General features: G+C 43.4%; 1 protein-coding gene and 1 non-coding gene across 2 annotated transcripts; one reads left to right on the forward strand and one right to left on the reverse strand.

Moving 5' to 3' along the window:
• Positions 1 to 168: 168 nt before the first annotated feature.
• trnah-gug (transfer RNA histidin (anticodon GUG)) lies at positions 169 to 240 on the reverse strand. Its single transcript has one exon. It is a non-coding gene; the product is annotated as a tRNA-His (tRNA).
• Positions 241 to 8,438: 8,198 nt separating this feature from the next.
• Positions 8,439 to 24,650, forward strand: LOC133452345 (zinc finger protein 239-like). The gene is made up of 2 exons (XM_061731594.1): positions 8,439 to 8,569; positions 23,129 to 24,650. The coding sequence occupies exons 1-2, from the start codon at positions 8,510 to 8,512 to the stop codon at positions 24,035 to 24,037; spliced, it is 969 nt and encodes a 322-aa protein (XP_061587578.1). The 5' UTR covers positions 8,439 to 8,509; the 3' UTR covers positions 24,038 to 24,650.
• Positions 24,651 to 26,018: the final 1,368 nt, after the last annotated feature.

Consider the following 26,018-nt stretch of genomic DNA (forward strand, 5'->3'; position numbering starts at 1 on the left):
TCCTTGGCTAAGTGTCCGTGCCGTAGCACCCACCCTCTCCACCGCAATCAATTGAAGTGTGAATGGTGTGAAAATCTGATCCACTAACCCTAGTGGATTTTGTTGTGTCCGTGGCACCTTTTCTTTCTTTTTCCAAAAGTTTGAGAAGCACTCTTGCTGCCACAGGGGTGCTGTGACCCGGATTCGAACCGGGGTTGCTGCGGCCACAACGCAGAGTACTCACCACTATACGATCACAGCTTGAAAGGGTATGTGTAGCCAACTTTAGATGTGTGCTCGGTTTCTGCAGTTATGTCAGTGAACACAGTGTGAGGTTGGAAGAAGAGTTTACGGAGGTGTGCCGCCCCTGTCGTCAGGTAAGGGCATTTGCTTCGAATGAGATATGAGAAATGAAGAGAATGAATAAAAGAGGTCCCATGAAAGACAAAAATAATGCATGAGCCGGGGCAGCTTTGGAAACATTATGGAAGACGGCCTATCCTGCGGCACCTTTGAAGTGTACATTTCCGGGCATACACAGAGACAAATGAAAAAAGCAAGTAAATAAATGACACAGAAGAAGAAACGTGTACATCAACCCAGTACAAGATCATCGGATCAGTCAAATATTCTTTTTTCCCTTCCAAAAAGACTTCAATAATAACAATAACAGTATTATTAAGCAAAGAAACAAGTTTTATTTTAGTTTTAAACTTACTTTGGCAGTTCTGCAGTGACCGACGACTCTGAGCAGAGCTATGTATTATTATTATATTATGCCGCGTTCCATTTGTCCTTGGAAGTGGGGATTTCCCAGTTTCCAGTCGGGATTTTCAACTGGAACGCCCCTCGAAGTGGGATTTCCCACTGGAAAAGTGGGAGAGTCTTCACCATCCCCGAGTTCACATTCCAAGATGGCTGCCCCGGTTGTAAACAGTAGAAGAGAGCTCTGTAAAAATTCGTAGCACTTCATTCTAGTTTTGGTCACACTAAATCAGTCGTATTCAAGTATTGTTCGGCATATATATGCTGCTATAGTGTAATTTACATTTTTCAGTGGTATATGCGAACTACAAACTTGTTTACCTACTTTGTAACTGGAACGCTGATAACTCGGCTGTGACGTCATTCCCAATTCCGAGTTCCGACTTCCGAGGTAAATGGAACGCAGCATTAGTCTCCTAAAGGGGCGGGACAGTCACGTGACACAGATACAGGAAACAACCGGAGTGGGGGAGAGTTTAATCCACATTTTCAGCATAGACATATATACATAGACGCCGCATTGACTGACGCTTCCTATTGGGGCCGACGTCGGGAGTGGCCGCCATCTTGGATCGGTGGCGCTTTGACTCCAGTGCGTTCACTTCTATTGAGGAAGGAGGTGTATGCATAAGTAAAATAACTATAACTCACTTAATTTTCAACCGATTTTCACGCAGTTTGCTTTGTTACAAACGGCAGACATGTAGCTATGATACAGGATGCTTGATGTACGTTAAGAATGCAGGCTTTCATGCTAAAATACGTTCTGCAGGTAGTCACACTACTGGTTATATGCTATTCAGGTATACACACACATATATGTATATATATATATACATATATATATATATATACATTGTGTTGTGTATACATATATATATATTTTGTATTGTGTATATGTATATATATATATATATATATATATATATATATATATATATATATATATATATATATATATACACACACACACACATGTATATATATATATATATATATATATATATATATATATATATATATATATATATATATATATATATATATATATATATATATATATATATATATATATATATATACAAAATACAGTATGGCATATTAATGAATGTATTAATATATTTTAATAACAGACAAACTTAAAAACAAAAAACATAACGGATGACAGCATACAACTGTCATAATGGAGAAGAAAAAGGAACATTTGGTGTTATAAATGAAAATTATATAATAAGGCAATCGCTATGATATATAATTTTATAATATAATAAAGTCAAAAATATATTAAATGAAGCAACATACAATAAGATAATACAATATGCTATATTACTGGGTACGCTAATATGATGTAACATGTAATATAATATGGTATAATAGATTAATATAATATCATACATTCTGTTATACTATAACATGTAATAAGGGATAACAAAAATAAGGTACACTATGATAATAATGACAATAATAATAAAAATAATAATAAAAAGAGAGTTGAGTTGAGTTTATTTCATTTACACTATTTACATTTTTACCAACTGATCTTCACACTTCACAACAGTTGTTTGTCTCTCTGTCTGTCTGTTTCTCTCACAGAGCCACTGTATTTTCAGTGTTTTTTTAAATGAGGAACTCATAAAAAACATGACTCTACTTGTTCACATCACACACACATACAGAGACAATCATGGCGGTACAGATGAAAGGATAGTAGTTAAAATCAGATCACGATCATACAGTACAGCTGTATCTCATGGTCCAGAATGTATGATATTATATTAATCTATTATACTGTGGCAGGATGAGGCTCGACTCCAGAGGTTGGTAAAACACGTCTTTATTCCGTGACAGCGGAATCCAACTGACCAAAAGAAACTGTCAGTTGACAACTGTAAACAAACACACGTTGCTAAGCAACCAAATAAATGCTTGTGACCACGCCCCCTTCCATACAGTCCTGATGGGTGCGAGGTCCGTTATTGTGTCCGCCACACAGCCCCCCCCAGAACACCCAGAAGGTTGTCCTTGGAAGGGCCCATCAGTCCCTCACTGGTGGCTTAATTAGCCGACCATAACGGCTGCGCCGTCCTTCCTGTACCACCACAGGAGCATCAGTGTGAGCAGGATGCTGCGGAGAAAAAATAACAGTCTTCGGTGGTAAATTAGAACGTCCATCCTTTGCAGCATCGACAGGAGGTCTCAGTGGAGGGCGTCCACGACGGGGGACCTGGGCCGGGACCACAGCTTCATCCGCTACAGTGTGTGCGGGTTTAAGCCTATCTAGTGCCACGTGCTCTTTGCGGCCACCTAGGTCTAGCAAAAAAACCTTAGGGCCTCTCTCGAGGACTCTAAAGGGGCCGTCGTATGGAGGCCGTAGAGGAGAACGATGAGCATCATGCCGCACGAAGACAAACTGAGCCGACTTGAGCTCCGATGGAATGAATGTTCGCGGAAAACAGTGGTGAATGGGCCCCGGGGTCAAAAAACGATTTGATGCGAAGGGACCGCTTGCTGGGTGAATTTGCGGAGCCGAGCTTTCAGGCAAAAATTCTCCAGGCACACGAAGTGGCTGACCGAACACGAGCTCTGCGGGCGACGCATTTAAATCTTCCTTCGGGGCCGTGCGCAAACCGAGCATGACCCACGATAAGCGGTCCACCCAGTTACCATCCGAGAGCGCAGCACGCAGTGCTGCTTTGAGGGACCTGTGAAAACGTTCACAAAGGCCATTAGCTTGCGGGTGGTATGCAGTAGTACGGTGTACCTGCACTCCCAAAGCTTCTGCCAACGACGACCAAAGTTCTGAAATGAACTGGGGGCCTCTGTCAGACGTGATGTCAGACGGGACACCAAAACGAGAGACCCAGGCACCCAGGAAAGCACGCGCCACATCTTTTGACCCTGTAGAGGAAAGGGGCACTGCCTCGGGCCACCTGGTGGTACGGTCCACCATGGTGAGGAGGTGCGTGTAACCCTGCGATGGAGGAAGAGGGCCCACCAGGTCGATGTGGACATGGTCAAACCGCCTGGCTGGAATGGGGAACGGTTCCAGGGGCGCCTTTGTGTGCTGGTGAACTTTAGCCCGCTGGCATGCTACACATGCAGCTGCCCACTCCTTAACCTCCCTGCGGAGGCCGGGCCAGACAAACTTGGCCCCAACCAGTTTCACTGACGCCCGGATGCCAGGGTGTGAGAGGGAGTGTACGGAATCGAAAACCCGCCGGCGCCAGGAAACTGGGACCACCGGACGGGGCCGACCAGTGGAGATGTCGCAGAGAAGAGCTGGACCTCCGACCTCTACCGCCAAGTTCTCTAGTCTGAGACCGGTACCAGCAGACCTAAGAGTCGCAATGTCCTGGTCATCAGCCTGGTCAGCAGCCATAGCAGAAAAATCAACTCCCAGGTTTACAGGGCACACCAGCGCGCGTGACAGGCAATCGGCCACCAGGTTTGTTTTACCCGCGACATGCCGAATGTCCGTGGTAAACTCTGAGATGGACGCTAGATGGCGCTGCTGGCGAGCGGACCACGGCTCTGTCACTTTAGACATTGCAAAAATCAACGGCTTATGGTCTACATATGCCGTGAATGAACGGCCTTCTAGAAAAAAACGAAAATGACGGGTGGCGAGGTACAGCGCCAACAACTCACGGTCAAAAACACTATACTTTCGCTCACTGTCACGTAGTTTGCGGCTGAAAAATGCAAGAGGTTGCCAAACTCCTGCCACCCGCTGCTCTACGACTCCCCCTACTGCTATGTCCGAAGCGTCGGTTGTCAAAGAAATGGGGGCCGAAGGTGATGGGTGAGCTAAAAGTACTGCATTGGCCAGGGCAGACTTAGCATCCTCAAAGGCACTGATGCGGTCAGGTGTCCAGTCCACTGGGTCACAGCCTTTCTTTTTTTGCAAGGCTCCATAAAGCGGCTGCAGGAGGTGGGCGGCGCGAGGGAGGAAACGGTTATAAAAATTAATCATACCCAAAAACTCCTGCAGCGCCTTAACCGAGGCCGGGCGGGGAAACTCTGCCACCGCTTGAACCTTAGACGGCAGTGGAACTGCACCCTGAGCTGAAATCCGGTGCCCTAAAAAATCAATAACCGGCAGGCCGAACTGGCATTTAGCCGGGTTGACAATAAGGCCGTGTTCATCTAGCCTCTGGAAGACCAGTTTGAGGTGTGCCAAATGCTCTTCTGTTGAGGAACTGGCCACCAAAATGTCATCGAGGTAAATGAACACGAACGTGAGGTCTCGCAACACAGAGTCCATCAACCTCTGAAAGGTCTGCACTGCCCCCTTCAGGCCAAAGGGCATGCGCAGAAATTCAAAAAGCCCAAACGGGGTAATTACAGCGGTCTTAGGCACATCCTCTGCTCTCATGGGAACCTGGTGGTAACCGCGTACTAAATCCACCTTTGAAAAGATGGTTGTCCCTGCTAAATGCGCGGAAAAATCCTGAATGTGTGGGACTGGATAGCGGTCGTGCACCGTGACGTTGTTAAGACGGCGAAAATCCCCACACGGGCGCCACGAACCGTCTGCCTTGGGCACCATGTGAAGCGGTGAGGCCCAGGGGCTCTTGGAGCGTCTAACAATGCCTAAACGCTCCATAGAGGCAAACTCCTCTTTAGCAATGGCTAATTTCTGTGTGTCTAACCGACGAGCACACGCAAACACCGGGGGCCCCGTGGTGGTGACGTAATGCTCGACGCCGTGCCTGGTTGTCGCGGTGGAAAAAACAGGCTTGATCAGCCGCGGGAATTCTGCCAGCAGACGTTGGAACACGTTACCTGCTGCTAAAAAACTAGCGTGTGCTAGCGGTCCAGATCCCCCAGTCTCACACGGGAAAGTCATAAAAGTCACTGCGTCGATCAATCTGCGGTTTGCAACGTCCACCAGCAAACCGTTAGCACACAGAAAATCAGCACCGATGATAGGAACAGCAACACTGGCGATGACAAAGTCACTCTCGAACCGGCGTCCGTTGAAACAAACAGTCACTGACCGGGTCCCGAAAGTGGTGATGGAGGAGCCGTTGGCGGCGCTTAACGGCGGTCCGTTACCTCCGGTCGACCGGTCCGTGGCGGTCGGCGGGAGGAGGCTCAGCTGTGAGCCTGAATCTACCAGGAAACGTTTTCCTGATGCAGAGTCTGCAATAAACAGCAGCTCCTGACCGCCGATCGCTGCTACTGAGCGCCGGTTTCCCGGTGGCTCCAACTGACACGGAGGGACGCAGCGTCTCGCCTTGGCGCCGAACCGTTGGTGGAAGAAACAGAGATCTGTACCGCGTCGTCTCTGGGTCTTCACCGCAGCCACCACCGCTGGGTCCGCGTCCTCCGACGTCGATCGCTGGGCGGTTGAGCGATCAGGACCCGATCCGCTTCCTCAGCCAAGCCGCGGTAGTCGCCCGTTACAAGGCAGCTGGAGTTCGCCAGCGCGGCGCGGACGGGCGGCGGCAGTTGGCGCAGGAAAAGATGTGGAAAAAGAAATCCACCATCGTCCTGGACCAGCAGTAGAAACATCTGGTCCATCAGCTCCACCGCCGACCTGTCACCCAAGCCCGGCAGGGAGAGGAGTCTGTCCGCTCTCTCCGAGGCGGAGAGGCTGAACCTCCGGAGCAGCAGCTGCTTCAGCGCGGCGTACTTGTCCCGTTGCGGAGGCGCACGGAGCAGCTGCAGAGCCCGCCGGGTGGACTGTTGGCCCAGAGCGACGACGACCAGATGATACCGGGAATCATCATCAGTGATTCCCCGTAGCCGGAAAAGCGCCTCGATATGCTGGAACCAGGAGCCTGGGTCCTCCTGCCAAAACTCAGGCAGCCTCAAAACCGCAGCGGAACCTGCGGCCTGCGGAGGCTGATGAGATGAAGACGAGATGTCTTCTGTTTCTTCAAACATGTTCAAACAAGGGGTCACCAATGTGGCAGGATGAGGCTCGACTCCAGAGGTTGGTAAAACACGTCTTTATTCCGTGACAGCGGAATCCAACTGACCAAAAGAAACTGTCAGTTGACAACTGTAAACAAACACACGTTGCTAAGCAACCAAATAAATGCTTGTGACCACGCCCCCTTCCATACAGTCCTGATGGGTGCGAGGTCCGTTATTGTGTCCGCCACAATACCATATTATATTACATGTTATTATATCATATTAGCGTACCCAGTAATATAGCATATTGTATTATTGTATTGTATGTTGCTTCATTTCATATATTTTTGAATGTATTATATTATAAAATTATATATCATAGCGATTGCATTATTATATAATTTCATTTATAACACTAATATACAATTCCTCACACACACACTCTTTCCAAATGTTTCTTTTTCTTCTCCATTATGACAATTGTATAATGTCATCCGTTATGTTTTTTGTTTTTAAGTTTGTTATGTCTGTTATTCAAATATATTAATACATTCATTAATATGCTATACTGTATTTTGTATTGTGTATATTGTGTGTGTGTATATATATATATATATATATATATATATATATATATATATATATATATATATATATATATATATATATATATATAGATATGTGTGTGTGTGTATATATATATTTTTTTTAATATATATATATATATATATGTATATGTGTGTGTATGTGTATATATATATATGTATATATATGTATATATATGTATATGTGTGTGTATATATGTGTATATATATATATGTGTATACCTGAATTATAGCATAACCAGTAGTGTGACTACCTGCAGAACGTATTTTAGCATGAAAGCCTGCATTCTTAACGTACATCAAGCATCCTGTATCATAGCTACATGTCTGCCGTTTGTAACAAAGCAAACTGCGTGAAAATCGGTTGAAAATTAAGTGAGTTATAGTTATTTTACTTATGCATACACCTCCTTCCTCAATAGAAGTGAACGCGCTGGAGTCAAAGCGCCACCGATCCAAGATGGCGGCCACTCCCGACGTTCTCAGGCAGTCAATGCGGCGTCTATGTATATATGTCTATGAAAAAAAAGCAAGTAAATAAATGACACAGAAGAAGAAACGTGTACATCAACCCAGTACAAGATCATCGGATCAGTCAAATATTCTTTTTTCCCTTCCAAAAAGACTTCAATAATAACAATAACAGTATTATTAAGCAAAGAAACAAGTTTTATTTTAGTTTTAAACTTACTTTGGCAGTTCTGCAGTGACCGACGACTCTGAGCAGAGCTATGTATTATTATTATATTATGCCGCGTTCCATTTGTCCTTGGAAGTGGGGATTTCCCAGTTTCCAGTCGGGATTTTCAACTGGAACGCCCCTCGAAGTGGGATTTCCCACTGGAAAAGTGGGAGAGTCTTCACCATCCCCGAGTTCACATTCCAAGATGGCTGCCCCGGTTGTAAACAGTAGAAGAGAGCTCTGTAAAAATTCGTAGCACTTCATTCTAGTTTTGGTCACACTAAATCAGTCGTATTCAAGTATTGTTCGGCATATATATGCTGCTATAGTGTAATTTACATTTTTCAGTGGTATATGCGAACTACAAACTTGTTTACCTACTTTGTAACTGGAACGCTGATAACTCGGCTGTGACGTCATTCCCAATTCCGAGTTCCGACTTCCGAGGTAAATGGAACGCAGCATTAGTCTCCTAAAGGGGCGGGACAGTCACGTGACACAGATACAGGAAACAACCGGAGTGGGGGAGAGTTTAATCCACATTTTCAGCACCAACGCTCGAGTGGAGGCCACGTGTTTGCAGACGGACCGGGACCAGAACCAGAACCAGGAGATGGACCAGAACCAGAACCAGAACTCCTCATCCAGCAGGACTAAAGCTGCTGGTCTGCAGGTCAGTGTTCGGGTCCAGAACCAGAACCCGAACCCGAACCCGAACCCGAACCCGCTCGTTCTCGGTCCGTCTGTTTCCTGCTGACGAACCGAACCTAAAGGTTGATTTATGGTTCCGCGTTACACCGACGCAGAGCCTACGCCGTAGGTTCTGCGTCGGTGTAACGCGGAACCATAAATCAACCTTAAATCGTAGAGACGTCACATGGAGAGCGTTTGCTCATTAACATCATGTCGCCCTGGGATCAAATAAGATCCAGTTATATATTTAAAATGGGAGAGCAATTCAATGTTAACTGTAAAAATGAAACTAAATAAGTTCCTACTTGATGTTTAGAGGTTTGTTGCTGCTGCTGATGTTACTGATGCATTTTCACATCCTCACATTAAACCCACACAAATGTCAACCTAGACATTAAAACATAGAATAGAATAGAAAGCCTTTATTGTCGTTATAATAATATAATGAAATTAAGCAGCAGCTCCATAAAAGTGCACACATGTAAAAGACTATTTAAAAACAAAATAAGAAACAGACAATATAAAGATATTTATATACACGATGAAAATGAATGGATGAAAGAATATTGCACATGAATGGATGGAAGAATATTGCACATGAATGGATGGAAGAATATTGCACATGAATGGATGAAAGAATATTGCACATGAATGGATGAAAGAATATTGCACATGAATGGATGGAAGAATATTGCACATGAATGGACCTGAAACTCACCTTTTTAAATGAGCTTTTAACTGAGTCCCCTTTTACTTGTTTAGCAATACTTATTTATTGTTCTCAATTTCCTCTTAAAGGTTTCATTATGTACTTATTTATTTCTTATGAATAAGTAAGTTCTTATTTCTCCTGTCCTGGTCTGGATAGTTGGGGGTAGTGCTGGGCGGTATGACCAAAAATTTATATCACAGTATTTTTCAAAATGATATCGGTTTCACGGTATATCACGGTATTTTTTTTTTTTCATGCACAACTGGGTGTTGTGCATTTTCTAATGATTTGGAAAGGAATTGCTGCAGTAAATTGACTTAGAATGGCCTATTTTACTGTCATGAGGAGGAAATATTGTAGAAAAACATTAATGTCCACACTAGTATAAATACAGCATGGCCTCACAAAATGATGCCGTTTACAATGAGGTGGCAGCACTTATGATTCTAATGTAGGGCTGAACGATTTTTGAAAATAATCTAATTGTGATTTTTTTCCTCAATATTGCGATTGCGATTTAATATGCCATTTTTTTTTCAAGGTCCTGTTCTCATGTATTTTTCAACTACACAAGCAATAAATCAGTCTGTTTCAAGTAGATTTTCACTTGAAATAAGTAGAAAAATCTGCCAGTGGAACAAGATTTTTTTGCTTGTAATAAGAAGATAAATCTTGTCCCACTGGCAGATTTTTCTACTTATTTCAAGTGAAAATTGACTTGAAACAGGTGAAAATTGTCAAATAAGTTATTTTTCTGGTGTTATTTTTCTGGTGATGAGTCTAAATGTTGAAATAGCAGTAAAACCACATTCATTGATGAAATGACATAAGGGATGGAAAGGGGGATGGCAGTTTTACAGGGGGGATGATTTGGACCGTTTTTATTTCAGGGGGGATGATTTGGACCGTTTTTATTTCAGGGGGGGGTGATTTTGACCGTTTTTATTTCAGGGGGGATGATTTGGATCGTTTTTATTTCAGGGGGGATGATTTGGATCGTTTTTATTTCAGGGGGGATGATTTGGATCGTTTTTATTTCAGGGGGGGATGATTTGGATCGTTTTTATTTCAGGGGGGGGTGATTTGGATCGTTTTTATTTCAGGGGGGATGATTTGGATCGTTTTTATTTCAGGGGGGATGATTTGGATCGTTTTTATTTCAGGGGGGGATGATTTGGATCGTTTTTATTTCAGGGGGGATGATTTGGATCGTTTTTATTTCAGGGGGGATGATTTGGATCGTTTTTATTTCAGGGGGGGGTGATTTTGACCGTTTTTATTTCAGAACTTCTTCATAAATAACTCAAAATTCCCAGAGAGAAAAAAAAAACACCAGCAAACTAACAAACAAACCAATACAGCTCTCAGAGTTGACAAAACGAACCAGCAATGAACAACTCGCAGCCCCGCTGTTTTAACCTCTCCTCCTGATGAGCTGACGGGCTGCAGCAGGTGTGGTTTAAGGCTGATTTATGGTTCCGCGTTACACCAACGCAGGCCTTACGCCGTGGGTTACGCCAACTACGGCGTACCCTACGGCGAAAGCTCTGCGTCGATTTAACGCGGAACCATAAATCAGGCTTCACAGGGCCCGGCTCATACTCCTCGCCGCGCGCAGCTCCTCGCCGACTCCGCGCTCATCTATTTCATACATTTATGAAGCCCAAATATTTATAAAGCCTCACTTGGCCGAGCCCTAACGCCAGTGGCGGAACGTTATGTCTACGGGCCCCAGTGCAAGACTGATGTACGGGCCCTTTAGTATGTCGCACTGTACATTGAGACGCAAACTGCAGGACAACGTCTTTAACTGAATAGACCTACTCACTCACGGTGGCTACACTAGACTTTAATATCATAAGCGTGCGGTGACTCTTATCCACTGAAACCTTCCCTTGCTGAGTAAAAGTTTATATCAACATTAATACATCGCTGCACATTCACTTTACAATCAGTAGAAAACAAAAAGTAATATAAAATAAAACCTCATTCAATTACCCGTTGCATGCTGGGAGCTCCGCCTCTCCACCTTCAATACATTATAGGCTACAGCTGTGCTGTATTGACCAGCGTCTTTGCTGCTGTAAGAAGTGATTCTTACAGATATATATATTTTTAACTTTAAATTAGTTCTGAGTTATCGTTCTCCAATGGATATTTGTTACAAATGTGAATTCTATTTTTGGCTGTTGGATAATGGAGTCACAAGAGTGCGCTGTGACAAAAAGCAGGTATATGGAGCTGTCTACTGTCTGTGGTGCTGAAATGAGCAAACAACGCAAGCTATTTTAAGCTACAGTAAATGAAAGTGCTTTATTGTCATTGTACAACCCCCCATTTTTAGCACATACAAATTTGTATAAACACCAGAAGTGCCCTAGTCTGTTTAGGTGATCATCGCTAATTTTGATAATCTATAGAATAAAGCAGCCGTTTAAAGCAAAAATAATTACAACTAACTGCACTCCTCTTTGAACAAGAGGCAAGGAATTAATCTTATTAAAAACAAAACGGCAATAGGCACCAACACCATGCCCAATTTGCGCACAAACCACGCAGAAGCACACAGTTTAACATACACAAATCACGTAGGCTAATGAACTCAGTGAAACAATATGGTTTTGAAATGGTTGTGCTCAGACAAGAGACCGCTAGCACATTCCAGCTGGAAAAAGAACTGAATGTGAAGTGACAGTGAATAGCTATTTTCAAGTGTCAAAATATAGCCTATCTTACACATCTAAACTTGTAAAAATGTAACGTTGCGTCCCTTTGAAGAGCCGAAACGTAGGTTTTAAAAACCGGCTTGACAAAAATTGTCCTATTATTCTCTTTTCAGCTTCACACACACACACATACACATACACAAACACACACACACACACACACACACACACACACACACACACACACACACACACACACACACACACACAGCACTTGTGTTGGGCTCGTCTAGCCTATATGAATGGCATCTGACGAGCCTTGCGTTGAGCAAAATCATCCACAATGTCCTTGATGTCCAACTCCCGGGCTCTGTTGTGCTCAATAGATAGAATTGCTAGCCCACTCAGCCTCTCCTGTCCCATGCTGCTCCTCAGATAATTTTTTATCTGTCTTAATTTTGAGAAGGAGCGCTCAGCTGTTGCAACGGTCACAGGTAAGGTCAAAAATAACAGCAGGGCGGTGCACACCTCATCAAAGGTAGATGTTATGGAATGATGATCCACTATCGGCAACTTTGCCTGTTGGGAAACTGTGGATTTCTGAGCAATCTCCGCCCTCAAGCGTGCCCTGAATGACAGCAGCTGTGCGGGGAACGCACCTCCTATGTCCCTGTTGTAGTGGTCAGACAGGCGTTTTGCTTTGCCATATAACTCATCATCACCTGCGAGCTGGAGAGTCGTTGGGTGTAGTGCTTCAAACAGGTCAGATGTTTCTTGCATACTGATAAATCGTTGGGAGAGCTGTTTGATTATTATGTCGAGATTGGCATAAAAAATGTTCACTCTGAAATAGCTCTCTGCGTTGGATAGACGCTCATCTTCGCATAGTTCGTCATGATGACGTTTCGTTTTTCTGACTCTCACATTTTCGAAGGTAGTCTGAGCTCCCCATTTTTCTGCAAGCGTCTCTGCAGTCATCTTTGCCTGGTCAAAAGCGCCACGGTACTCCAGACAGGTTCTGTATGATGCCTTCCAGCAATGTCACTGCTCTCTGTATGTCAGTGTTTGTAGCTTGTAACAGTTTGGAAACCACATTCACGCTCTCCAAAACTTTATTCTGCAGAACCACCTGATAAACGAATGTGAATGTTTCCATTTTTTTCTTTAGTCCTGCTGCTTCAGCACACTCTTCCTTCTTGTTACTGATCAGAGAAAGTTTAGTCAGCGCTTTCATTACATCCACATATCTGTAACGTATAGCAGCAATGGCACCATATCTGGAGGACCAGCGGGTAGGGCAGCGTTGCTTCAGTGTTACACCGGAGTGGGCTGAGGACTCAGTGGAAATGATGTCATTGAGCATTGCCCACCTTTTAATACTGTGTCCAAAAAACGCATACAAATGTTCTATGGTGTCATAGAACTGTGCCACCTCGGAAATGTTTTTTACGGCATCATTCAGCACTAGGTTAAGGTTATGTGCACCACAGTGTACATATGTCGCAAGAAGCTCCTTTTCTCTTATTCTCGCCTGCACTCCCGCATAAATGGCGCTCATGTTGGCCGCTCCATCATAGCCCTGTCCACGACATTATATCGAGGCCATTTTTTGTGATGCTGTCAATGATTTTCTTTTCAATTTCACTTGCAGATGTCTGATACTTGATAATTTTTATATCAGTCGCTATGTCCCACACATTTCTTACAATGGTGACATATCTGAATACTTGGCTGAGCTGATCTCGCTTGGACAGATCTTGTGTCGTATCCATAATGACTGAAAAAAACGGTGCATTGTTCATATCAGCTGTAATGTCCGTCTGAACCCGTTGTGACAATATATATATCAGTTCATTTTGGATCTGAGGGCTGAGGTATTTGACTGACCCTTCAGGCCGTTTGATAAGCTCTCGCAGTGTAGGATCATAGTTTGCCAGCAGCTCGATAATGGCAATGAAGTTACCACTGTTTGGCTGTCCTAAAAGCTCTCTGTGCCCCCGGAACGTAATGTTGCAAGAAGCCAGTGTAAGTGTCACATTCACAATGCGCTCTAACACTTGTCTCCAAAAAAGCGCAGCATTACGCACGTCCCTCTCCAGCTGCGCATCAATGGTACCATTAACTTTCCAATGTTCGTACACTACACACGCTCCGACGTGTGACTGAGAGGACTCGTGCAGTTCAATCTTTTCTGACAGATGCCCCCAATCTCTGACTCCTTTCACCCAGGCATCGTTATAGTGTGGTGAACTGCGGTCTCCAAATAGCCAGCAGGGCTCACAATATGCGCTATCCAATTTTGGGGAATAACAAAGCCAGCTGCGGGGCAATTTAATGCCGGCTTGTGTTTTTTTGTTATAATACTCCTGAAAAACAGCGATTATTCTGATTCCTGGGGAAAGTATTACCCCTGGGTTTGCAGGACCCTTTAGTCAGAATGTAGAGTTTTATATCTGGATCGTTGATGTCTTCATCAAAATGCCCCCTGTCTGTGGGGTAAGGCTTAAGTGGCTCTGCCTCACTGGCACTGACTTGTGCCACCTCAACTTCCCTCTGACCTCTTCCATCTCTGGTAGCAGTGCTGACTGACGCTGAACAGCCTGGTTCTGGTTCTGAGTCTGACCCTGATTCTGACTGCCTGAAACCAAAGATGTAAGCAACTTAAGTAGGCTATATGGCAAGGATTAGCATGGTACTCTTCATGATCACTTAAGCCGGGCATACACTGTGCGATTATCGGCTCGTTTTGAGCCGATTTTCCAGTCGTGCGACTTTTTTTTGATCGGGCCCGATTTTGACCCAATCGTTGCTCGTGCCTCGTGCAGTGTACGTGGGGTAACGACGAGAGATTAACACCTCACAACGAGCTCCCGATCACAAATCGTGAGGTCGCAAGAAAATCAAGCGTGTTTGAAATCCTGGTCGCTCCTCATTATTCATTCATACACATTCTCCCCGGTGGTGGTAGCTACGTTTGTAGCCACAGCTGCTACGTTTGTAGCCACAGCTGCTACGTTTTGTAGCCACAGCTGCTACGTTTTGTAGCCACAGCTGCTACGTTTTGTAGCCACAGCTGCTACGTTTTGTAGCCACAGCTGCTACGTCTTTAGCCACAGCTGCTACGTTTGTAGCCACAGCTGCTACGTTTTGTAGCCACAGCTGCTACGTTTTGTAGCCACAGCTGCTACGTTTTGTAGCCACAGCTTAGTGCTGGGCGATTCTGGCCAAAATGAGAATCTCGATTTTTCTCCACAAGAATCTAGATCTACGATACGATTCTCAAACGATTTTCATTTTTCCATGAAAAATTAATTTTTTCATTCAACTACTTGCAAGGTAGCAGGCAACAACAGTGGAAGAAACATAAATGAACAACAACAAACTGCAAGCCAACTACTGTGGCTTCATTAAACAGTCACATTACTCAGTCAGTGCTGCTCACATAGTACATAATACATAAAATCAAACATCAAATTAAAGTGCTCTCACTCACTACTTGACCAACTACTCAAGTCTCTTTGGTAAGCGAAAATGAATACCGGCAAGTAGGGGTGGGCGGTACACCGGTGTCATAGTCATCACCGGTGTGAAACTGCGCCACGACATGGATTTTGCAATACCGTCAATACCGTAATAAATCAATTATAAAATAATAAGCCTAAATAAGGCATTAAAAACGTCGGTGATATGCAAGGCTTGCTGCAGTGTTGTGACAGCAAGAGGTTGAAACACAAGCAACCTGTTTCATCACTTAAAAAACACGCACGCCCGTGAATATGAAGAGGCAACCCGGGCCAAAACGAGCGCAAGTGGGACCAGCAGCTGCTGCTGGGACCGCTGCTCCGCTGAGCAGCACCAGCGGAGCACGTCCCAAGACTACACAGCTTTCACTGCAGGCATCGTGTAGGCTACTGCTGCTACACCTTACGACAAGAGTAGTAAGAAATGCAGGGCTTAAAGTATTCCGGCACCGTGCCGGATCTCCGGCGTACGGAGTTTTTTTTTCTCGGCGTGCGAGTTTGACTGCTTTAAAAAAAAAAAAAAAAAAAAAAAATTTTGAGAGAAAAAAAAAGTCTGAGTCAACCGAGTTCGTCTACCAATGGAATGAGAGGAAAGCAGCTCTGGCTCAACCAAACTAACACCAGCCAATCAGAAGTAGAGCTGGGCGGGTCTTTGACGGCAGCGGAGCGCAGAGCGCTGTTTCAACCTGCTGGAAGAATCACCGACTTCAAGATGGAGAAAAAATTAATGAATGTCGGTTTAAAAGAATCTTTTTTCCCAGAAGAAAAAAAGAGTGACAAAAAAATACCCATAACCATGTTCTTCTCTCGAAAAAACACACCTGTACCGCGGGCTTTAGAAGAAAAAGACGCTGCAGCGCAAGTCGGGATGGAGCGGCTCAGAAGAGCAGGGAAATACGTGCGAGGCGGTGTTGAACTCCGCAATTTGAAGCTTTGTATAATAATTATAAAAAAAAAGGGTTGCTACTATGTGAATATCACTTATCACGGGTTCTTTTTGGAACGTAACCCTCTCGAAAAACAAGGGATTAGTCATGGCATAAACCTGTCAAGTTTTGGATTTAAAATTAAGGGAAATTTTCCACCACCCGCTGTCCAACCAGCCCAACCGAGGTCCAGTATTAGATTTTAAGACAGGTTTACAAAATATTTAAAATATAATATAATAAAAATAAATATAATATATATATATATATATGTATATATATATATATATATATATATAAGGATACCTACCATTTACTTATTATATTATAAAAATATTAACCTTATTCACATAAAGGGACAGGACAGGCTACTCTTCCCAAAACCTACCAAAAAATACCGTGATATTATACCGTCACCGTTCAAAAGATGAAAAATACCGTGATATTAATTTTAGGTCATATCGCCCACCCCTACCGGCAAGTAACAAAAGCTTACTGTAATGCTGCCTCAGTGTCAGTGCTGCTGAACATAAGTTGCACTGTTGCAGCTATATATCAAAATGTAAACTTGAACACAACTTTGCTATCTCAAAATGTAAACTTGTCTTGACTTGTCGCGGGACCCAACGCAAATCTCGCGGGATCGGGCGGTTTGAATTTTGCTGCGGGCGGGAGCCATGGATGTATTATAGAACGGAGCGGGCGGACAAAAAAAACCCCTGCGGGATCGGGATGTAGTCTAGCAACCAGATGGAAATAAATGACGTGAAAAAGAACCTAAAATAAGGTCTTTACAAAGCAAAGACAAAGCAAGGCCAGTCAGATATTTGGAGAAACTGCATTTAGTGTCTGTGGCGCATTGGAAGAGAGACGCACGGGATTGGGACCGCAGCTGGTCAGCAGCATTCTCTCCCTCCACAGCAATGTAATGGCCAAGCGATTAATTTGTTAAATTACAGTAATTCGTTTCATTCATTAACATTGTTTATTTTATGTTATTTATTAGTCTTATTTGAGCCACTCGCAACCTACTCTCGTTGCTATAACCACAATCACATAATTGATGCGTGCGCAAAAGGCGAGTTTTGCGGGAGCGGATGAAAATACTGCGGGAGCGCAACACACACGTTGCAGGTGCGGGATGTAATGGTCAGAAATGCAGCGGGAGCGGATGAAAACACTGCGGGAGCGGGCGGGAGCGGAACACACACGGTTCAGTCGGTAATGGTCAGAAATGCAGCGGGATCGGGATGAAAAAAACAGTCCCGCGCAGGACTCTACCACACACACGTGCAGTAAATGAGTGCGTGTTGCCATAGCAACGGGGTTTTTGCACATGATCATGACAAGAAGAGGAGACGGACACAGAACACAACCACACAACTTTTAGTTTTTGCCTCGGATGATTCAGAAGGAAGGAACATAAATAAATAATGCAGCGTGACGTCACAGAATCGCCGGGGTTCGATCTTATTAAAAATGAGATCGCATTAGTGTCTGAATCGAGATCGAGATCTAATAAACGATTATCGCCCAGCGTTACCACAGCTGCTACATTTTGTAGCCACAGCTGCCCTCAGGACTGACAGAAGCGTGGCTGCCATATTGCGCCAAACGGCCCCTCCGACCACCACCAAACATTCATACACATTCAAACACATTCACACGATGTTATAATCTCCTACATCATCCAATATTGTCCTGTAAACTTGTTCATTGTTCTAATCTGCTACCGCTGCTACTAAATATATATCACTTTTCCAACTGTTGCTCTGCTTACTGCCCCCTATCGGTCACCACCGGTATGACGGGCTCTCCTCGCGTACTACGTGAGGAATGTTGCCGTTGTTGGGGGACCCGACCGGACACGGTCACCAACTGCAAGTATAAAAGGTTAAAGTGTGGTGCAGCGCATAGATGGAGGGGGAATATGAACTGGTCTGAAAACATTTTTTCAGTCAAATTTTTTTTTTGCTTTAATCCCTGGTTGTGTGAAAAAGTGTTTGCCTCCTTCCTGATTTCTTATTTGCCAAAAACATTTTTTTTGCATGTTTGTCACACTTAAATGTTTCAGGTCATCAAACAAATTTAAAGGGGACTTATTATGAAAACCAGGTTTTTCTGTCTTTAACATATATAAAGTGGTCTCATCTCAGCCTGCCAACTCAGAGAAGGAGGAAAGCAACCAGATTCTGCAGTGTCTGTACAGCCGCCCGGATGATCGTCCAGTGTGATGTGGATCTACGAGCCAATAAGATTCTGCTCCCGTCGTTACGGAACGACGGGGGTGATTTACATCGGTTGGTCTCCGATGCGTGAAACCACACCCACAACTAACTCCACCGGCTGGAGCTTCCACCATTTTTTCGTAGCGGTGTATCGCGTCATTCAGGCAGCCAATCAGCCCAGTGCCTCATTATCATAGCCCCGCCCACTCAGAGTCCCGCATAGATAATGAGTTAGAGAATGGGAAGATAAAGACATGACTCAGAGGCTGAATTTTATAATTTATTTAGCAAAAAAAATGAAAAGCTTGTTTTTAAGACTTTCAAGGCCTGTTTAAAATAGGTATTAGATGCCATAATAGGTCCCCTTTAAATATTAGACAAAGATAACACAAGTAAACACAAAATGCAGTTTTTAAATGAAGGTTTTTATTAAGGGGAAAGAAAAATCCAAACCTACATGGCCTTGTGTGAAAAAGTGGTTCCCCCCAAACCTAATAACTGGTTGTTCCACCCTTAGCAGCAACAACTGCAATCAAGCGTTTGCGATAACTGGCAATGAGTCTTTTACAGAGCTGTGGAGGAATTTTGGCCCACTCATCTTTGCAGAATTGTTGTAATTCAGCCACATTGGAGGCTTTTCCAGCATGAACCGCCTTTTTAAGGTCATGCCACAATCATGTCTCAATTGGATTCAGGTCAGGACTTTGACTTGGCCACTCCAAAGTCTTTATTTAGTTTTTCTTAAGCCATTCAGAGGTGGATTTGCTGGTGTGTTTTGGATCATTGTCCTGCTGCAGAACCCAAGTGGCTTCAGCTTGAGGTCACCAACAGATGGCCAGACATTCTCCTTCTGGATGTTTTGGTAGACAGCAGAATTCATGGTTCCATTTACCACAGCAAGTCTTCCAGGTCCTGAAGCAGCAGAACAGCCCCAGACCATCACACTACCTCCACCATGTTTTACTGTTGCTATGATGTTCCTTTTCTAAAATGCTGTTACTTTTACGCCAGATGTAATGGGACATACACCTTCCAAAAGGTTCAACTTTTGTCTTTTCAGTCCACAGAGTATTTTCCCAAAAGTCTTTGGGATCATCAAGATGTTTTCTGTCAAAACTGAGACGAGCCTTTATGTTGTTTTTGCTCAGCAGTGATTTTGGATTTGGAACTCTGCCATGCAGCCATTTTTGCCCCGTCTCTTTCTTAAGGTGGAGTCATGAACACTGACCTTAATTGAGGCAGGTGAGGCCTGCAGGTCTTTGGATGATGTTCTGGGGTCTTTTGTGACTCTTGGATGAGTTGTTGCTGCTCTCTGGGTCATTTTGGTCGGCCGGCCTCCTGGGAAGGTTCACCACTGTTCCATGTTTTCTCCATTTGTGGATAATGGCTCTCACTGTGGTTCGCTAAAGTCCCAAAGCTTTAGAAATGGCTTTGTAACCTTTTCCAGACTGATAGATCTCAATTACTTTGTTTCTCATTTGTTCCTGAATGTCTTTGGATCGCAGCATGATGTCTAGCTTTTGAGGATTTTTGGTCTACTTCCCTTTGTCAGGCAGGTCCTATTTAAGTTATTTCTTGATTGAGAAGAGGTGTGGCAGTAATCAGGCCTGGGTGTGGCTGGAGAAATTGAACTCAGCTTTCCAGATGTGAAAAACCACAGTTAATTTATGTTTTAAAAAGGGGGTGCAATCACTTTTTCACACAGGGCTCTGTAGGTTTGGATTTTTTTCCCCCTCAATAATAAAAACCTTCATTTAAAAACTGCATTTTGTGTTTACTTGTTATCTTTGTTTAATATTTAAATTAGTTTGATCTGAAACATTTAAGTGTGACAAACATGCAAAAAAATAAATAAATAAATAAAGCTGCAAGCAGCGATGAACGAGCCCTCGCACTCATGGCCACCGCCCCCCATAAGCATATCAGAAATGACACCACCCAGGACTTTCTATGTCAAACCATTCAAAAGTTATGGCAGAAAATAGGAACTATGAAATATCAACCAATCAGATCACCAATTATGGTCAAGGACTCAAAACCATGTCCGATGACACCACCCACGAGTCTTTATGTCAAACCATTCAAAAGTTATGGTAGAGAAATGTTTTCTAGGGGGTGCTGTTGAGCCATCTTGCCACGCCCATTAATGCAAACCATGAAATATCAAATTTTTCACCAGGCCTGGCTTGTGTCAAAATTTGGTGACTTTTGGGGAACTATCAAATATGGACCAATCAGATGAAGGGTGGGCGCGCTTTTTGGCGTCTAGCTTCGCCACGGTAACGCTTTTGAAAGAGAAAAGTAATGCGCGTCGTCGCAGGATGGAGACGCACATTTTGATGTATAACACACCTGGGTGCATGTTACGGTTCGGGCCCTATTACCTGCCGAAGGAATGACATAAATTGTGCCAAAATTACGCGATTAATTCAAAATGTTCAAAATGGCCGACTTTCTGTTCGGTTTCGGCCATGGCGCCAAGAGACTTTTCTTTAAGTTGCGACATGATACAGGTGTGTACCGATTTTCGTGCATGCATGTCAAACCGTATTGTGGGGCCTGAGGCACAAAGTTTTCTAGGGGGCGCTGTTGAGCCATTTTGTCACGCCCATTAATGCAAACTATTAAATATCAAAATTTTCACCAGGCCTGGCTTGCGTGCAAAGTTTGGTGACTCGGGGCACGTTTAGGGGTGCAAAAAGGCCCTCCTTTCTTCGAAAGAAAGAATGAAAGAAGTACCTAACTTCCAGTATTATTTCTTAGTTAATAAGTTACAGTATATCTTAAAATGGTGCAAAAATCACTCACTAGATAGTCAATGGCTGGATTCAGAACAAGTGTTTTGCAATGATTTGGAAATCTGGAACAACCTAGACATTCTGAAAAACTGTACTCAATGGAGAGACCAAGTAATAAAGTATCTACAACATATAATCATAAGCGGACAGTTTGTACCTTTTTAATACACTCACTGTTCAATATGGAATTAGCATTAACACATTTTTAGAATACCAACAACTTAAGTCCATAATAAATAAAAAATATAAACTTAACCAATTGGATCTGCAACTTCCCGCTAAGATAATAGTTACTTAATCTAAACACCCCAAAATTACTATCGAAACTCTACAGGTTTATGTCCAAAATAGATAATTGAGTCTCTTCCGTTTTCCAAATGGGCGGCTGATCTCTCTCTTAACACTAACCAAATCTCTTGGTCACAAATGTGTTTAAATACTTTCACTATGACCAAGAATCCAAACTTGCAACTTATACAGTACAAAGTTCTTTACAGAATACATTATACAGGACAAAGGGTGTTCCAGATGGGTTTTGCGACCTCTAATATCTGCTCACAGTGCACAGAGAACACCCCTGATAATTATATGCATGCTTTGTAGTTTTGCACACCGGTACGGAGGTTCTGGATGGAGATTTGTGAGGATTTATCCACATGGCTCAATTAGAGAATTTCAGTGTGGCCCCCACACTATGTATACTAGGTCACTTGGGAGACATCCACATGGAATCTAACCTGGCTCACTTGGTTCTCACTGCCTTATGTATCCCAAAGAAAACAATTCTAATGAACTGGAAACAAAAATACAATCTATGTATTAATCAATTTAGGAATCTTCTGTTAAATCATATCAGTAATGAGATAATATCTGCCTCCACTAAACATCATTCGGCAGAACTGCATTCTCTCTGGTCCCCGATTATAGGCTTCATTACCTAGTGGGGGCGGGTGGGTGGTGATGATACATACATAAATATATATCTGCTGTTTCTCATCATCATTTCCTGCATCGGCAGGACTTGGAGCTCTCCAGTCTCCCGACGGCTCTGGTTGAACGGCCCGACAAACCATCTCCGATCGCGCTGTTTTCTTTACCGAGATCACAAGAAAAGCAGAGCAGTGATCTCCTCTCCATCCCGTGTTGCTGTCTTGTTTATTTATCTTTACTCCACCAACTCGAAATATTGAATCACTTTTCTAAGCGAATGGCGCAACGCAGCTCAAACAGCAGGTGTATCCGCCCCTTTAATCTGATTGGTTTACGAGTAAATCGTCCCCCACGTGGGGTGCGCTCTTATGATTGGCTGAAACGAAGGAAGATATCTGATTGGTTGCAGATCCTTCCGTGTTAAAAAAAATGCATTTGTGAATCGAGTCAAGTCAGGGGAGTCTCAAAAGTCACACGCAAATCCAGCGCAGCTCACAGAGAAAAAAAACGTTTGTAAATCAGGTTATATTTGTGTGTGCATCAAAAATACATTTGTGTATCTTGTCCTACGCACGTGTGAATTGTTCTGTGCATTTGTGAATCGGTCTGTGCATTTGTGAATTTTGTCCTTTTGCATTTGTGGATCGGCGTGTGCATTTGTGAATTATGAGACTGTTCTAGCTCCATACAGTACTTGAAACTGAAAAGGCTTTTGATAATGCAGCCAAGATAATGTAACTCATCTTTCTCTGTTACAGAATCCTAAAGGAAGACCCAAAAGATACAGCTGTGATCATTGTGAGCAAGTCTTCACCACTTCATCAAACCTGAAGATCCATAAGAAAACTCACACTGGTGATGAACTGTACAGCTGTGGTCACTGCGGGGTGGCTTTTACCCGACAATTTGATCTAATAAACCACCAACGTATTCACACTGGAGGAGACAAGCCTTACAGGTGTGATCAGTGTGGAGCGGCTTTTGCCCAGCAAGGTTCTCTAACGACTCACCAACGCATTCACACTGGAGAAAAGCCTTACAGGTGTGATCAGTGTGGAGTGGCTTTTGCCCAACAAGGTTCTCTAACGAGACATCAACGTATTCACACAGGAGAAAAGCCTTACAGATGTGATCAGTGTGGAGTGGCTTTTGCCCATCAAGGTGCTTTAAGGAGTCACCAACGTATTCACACTGGAGAAAAGCCTTACAGATGTGATCAGTGTGGAGCGGCTTTTGCCCGGGAAAGTCATCTAACGACTCACCAACGCATTCACACTGGATTCAAGCCTTACAGATGTGGTCAGTGTGGAGCGGCTTTTGCCGAGCAAGGTGTGCTAACGAGACATCAACGTATTCACACTGGAGAAAAGCCTTACAGGTGTGATCAGTGTGGAGCGGCTTTTGCCCGACATGGTTCGCTAACGAGACACCAACGTATTCACACTGGAGAGAAGCCTTACAGATGTGGTCAGTGTGGAGCGGCTTTTGCCGAGCAAGGTGATCTAACGAGACATCAACGTATTCACACTGGATTCAAGCCTTACAGGTGTGATCAGTGTGGAGCGGCTTTTACCAATCCAAGTCACCTAGCGGCTCACCAACGCATTCACACTAGAGACACTAGTGTGATCAGTGTGGAGTACGTTTTGCCACATCAAGTCATCTAAGGAGTCACCAACGTATTCACACTGGATAAAAAATTTACATTTGTGATCATTGCTGATTTATTTTAACATTGGTTAAATTCTAATGCAACAGCAGGTCAATACCAGTGCAGTACACTTGTAATGTCAGTGCAATACCGGTTCAGTTCCAATGCAGTAACTTTTCTGTACTTGTCAGGGTTTGACATTTCATGTTGACATTTCCTGTTTTATTTTGAAGCCCATGTCCTTGTGTTTAAGTTCTTGTCTGACCTTCCTGTTTCCATCTGCCCTGATCGTCTGCACCTGTGTCTCGTTAACCTTTGTGTATATCTGGTCTTGTCTTTCCCCTGCTCCTTGCTGGTCCGGACTGTTTTGCCCTTCATGTTTTTCCCATCAGGTTTTGTCATAGTTTTGGATTCTTGTTCACAGTTTGGTTTTTGTATCCTGCTTAACAGTGTTTTTGGTTCTGTTTTTAAGTTAATAAACCACAGTTTTTGGGAACTCCTGCCTCCTGCTCTCCTGCATCTGGGTCCTCACTACAACCTCCTGACAGTACCAGTGCAACCCCAGTTTTACACCAGTGCAATACCAACTCAATTCACTTTTATTTGTTGACAGGGACTGTACATATTAATAAACACATGTAAATATGCTGGTTGTAGCCAGAGGCTAATTTCCACCATTCGTCCCCCTGGCAACTTAATGCCAGACACAGAATCGGACACCAGCAGACAAAGGAGACAAGATATGACATCCATACCAACAAAAACACAACATTAAAAGACACGACTGAGCTAGATAAAAATCATTAAGGAATAAAACATGTTACAATTGATACCAGCAATTAAGTGACCGTCATGTTTAAAGTACTAAGTGCTTAAGTGCAGGAGTTTGTAAAGTGTTGATGCAGATTACACGTCGCCCCATTGCTTCTTTAAAGTGCTCTAATGCTCACAGTTGTAAAGTGCTAATGCATATTGCACTTTGCCCTATTCCACTTTTCTGGCACACACTGACGTGTGTGCTGATGTTATTGCACAAGTGGACATTATAGCATATAGCATACATATTTGTTATTATGTATGGACCATTGTACATTTGCATAAATACTGAAAGTATTTACCGTATTTTCCGCACTATAAGGCGCACCGCATTATAAGGCACACCTTCAATGAATGACGTATTTTACAACTTTTTCCATATACACACGTGGACAAAATTGTTGGTACCCCTCAGTTAAAGAAGGAAAAACCCACAATTCTCACTGAAATCACTTGAAACTTACAAAAGTAACAATGAATAAAAATGTATTGAAAATTAAATAATCAAAATCAGCCATTACTTTTGAATTGTTGATTAACATAATTATTAAAAAAAAAAAAACTAATGAAATAGGGCTGGACAAAAATGATGGTACCTATAACTTAATATTTTGTTGTACAACCTTTTGAGGCAATCAATGCAATTAAACGATTTCTGTATTTGTCAATGAGCGTTCTGCAGCTGTCAACAGGTATTTTGGCCCACTCCTCATGAGCAAACTGCTCCAGTTGTCTCAGGTTTGATGGGTGTCTTCTCCAAATGGCATGTTTCAGCTCCTTCCACAGATGTTCAATGGGATTCAGATCTGGGCTCATGGAAGGCCACTTTAGAATAGTCCAACGCTCTTCTCTCAGCCATTCTTAGGTGTTTTTGGCTGTGTGTTTTGGATCGTTGTCCTGTTGGAAGATCCATGACCTGCGACTGAGACCAAGCTTTCTGACACTAGGCAGCACATTTCTCTCCAGAATGCCTTGATAGTCTTCAGATTTCATTTTACCTTGCACACATTCAAGACACCCTGTGCCAGATGCAGCAAAGCAGCCCCAAAACATTACTGAGCCTCCTCCATGTTTCACCTTAGGGACAGTGTTCTTTTCTTCCTATGCTTGGTTTTTGAGTCTATGAACATAGAGTTGATGTGCCTTACCCACAAGCTCCAGTTTGGTCTCATCTGTCCAAA

Source organism: Cololabis saira, chromosome 10 (assembly GCF_033807715.1).
Source record: "Cololabis saira isolate AMF1-May2022 chromosome 10, fColSai1.1, whole genome shotgun sequence".
In the NCBI taxonomy this organism is placed as follows: Eukaryota; Metazoa; Chordata; class Actinopteri; order Beloniformes; family Belonidae; genus Cololabis; species Cololabis saira.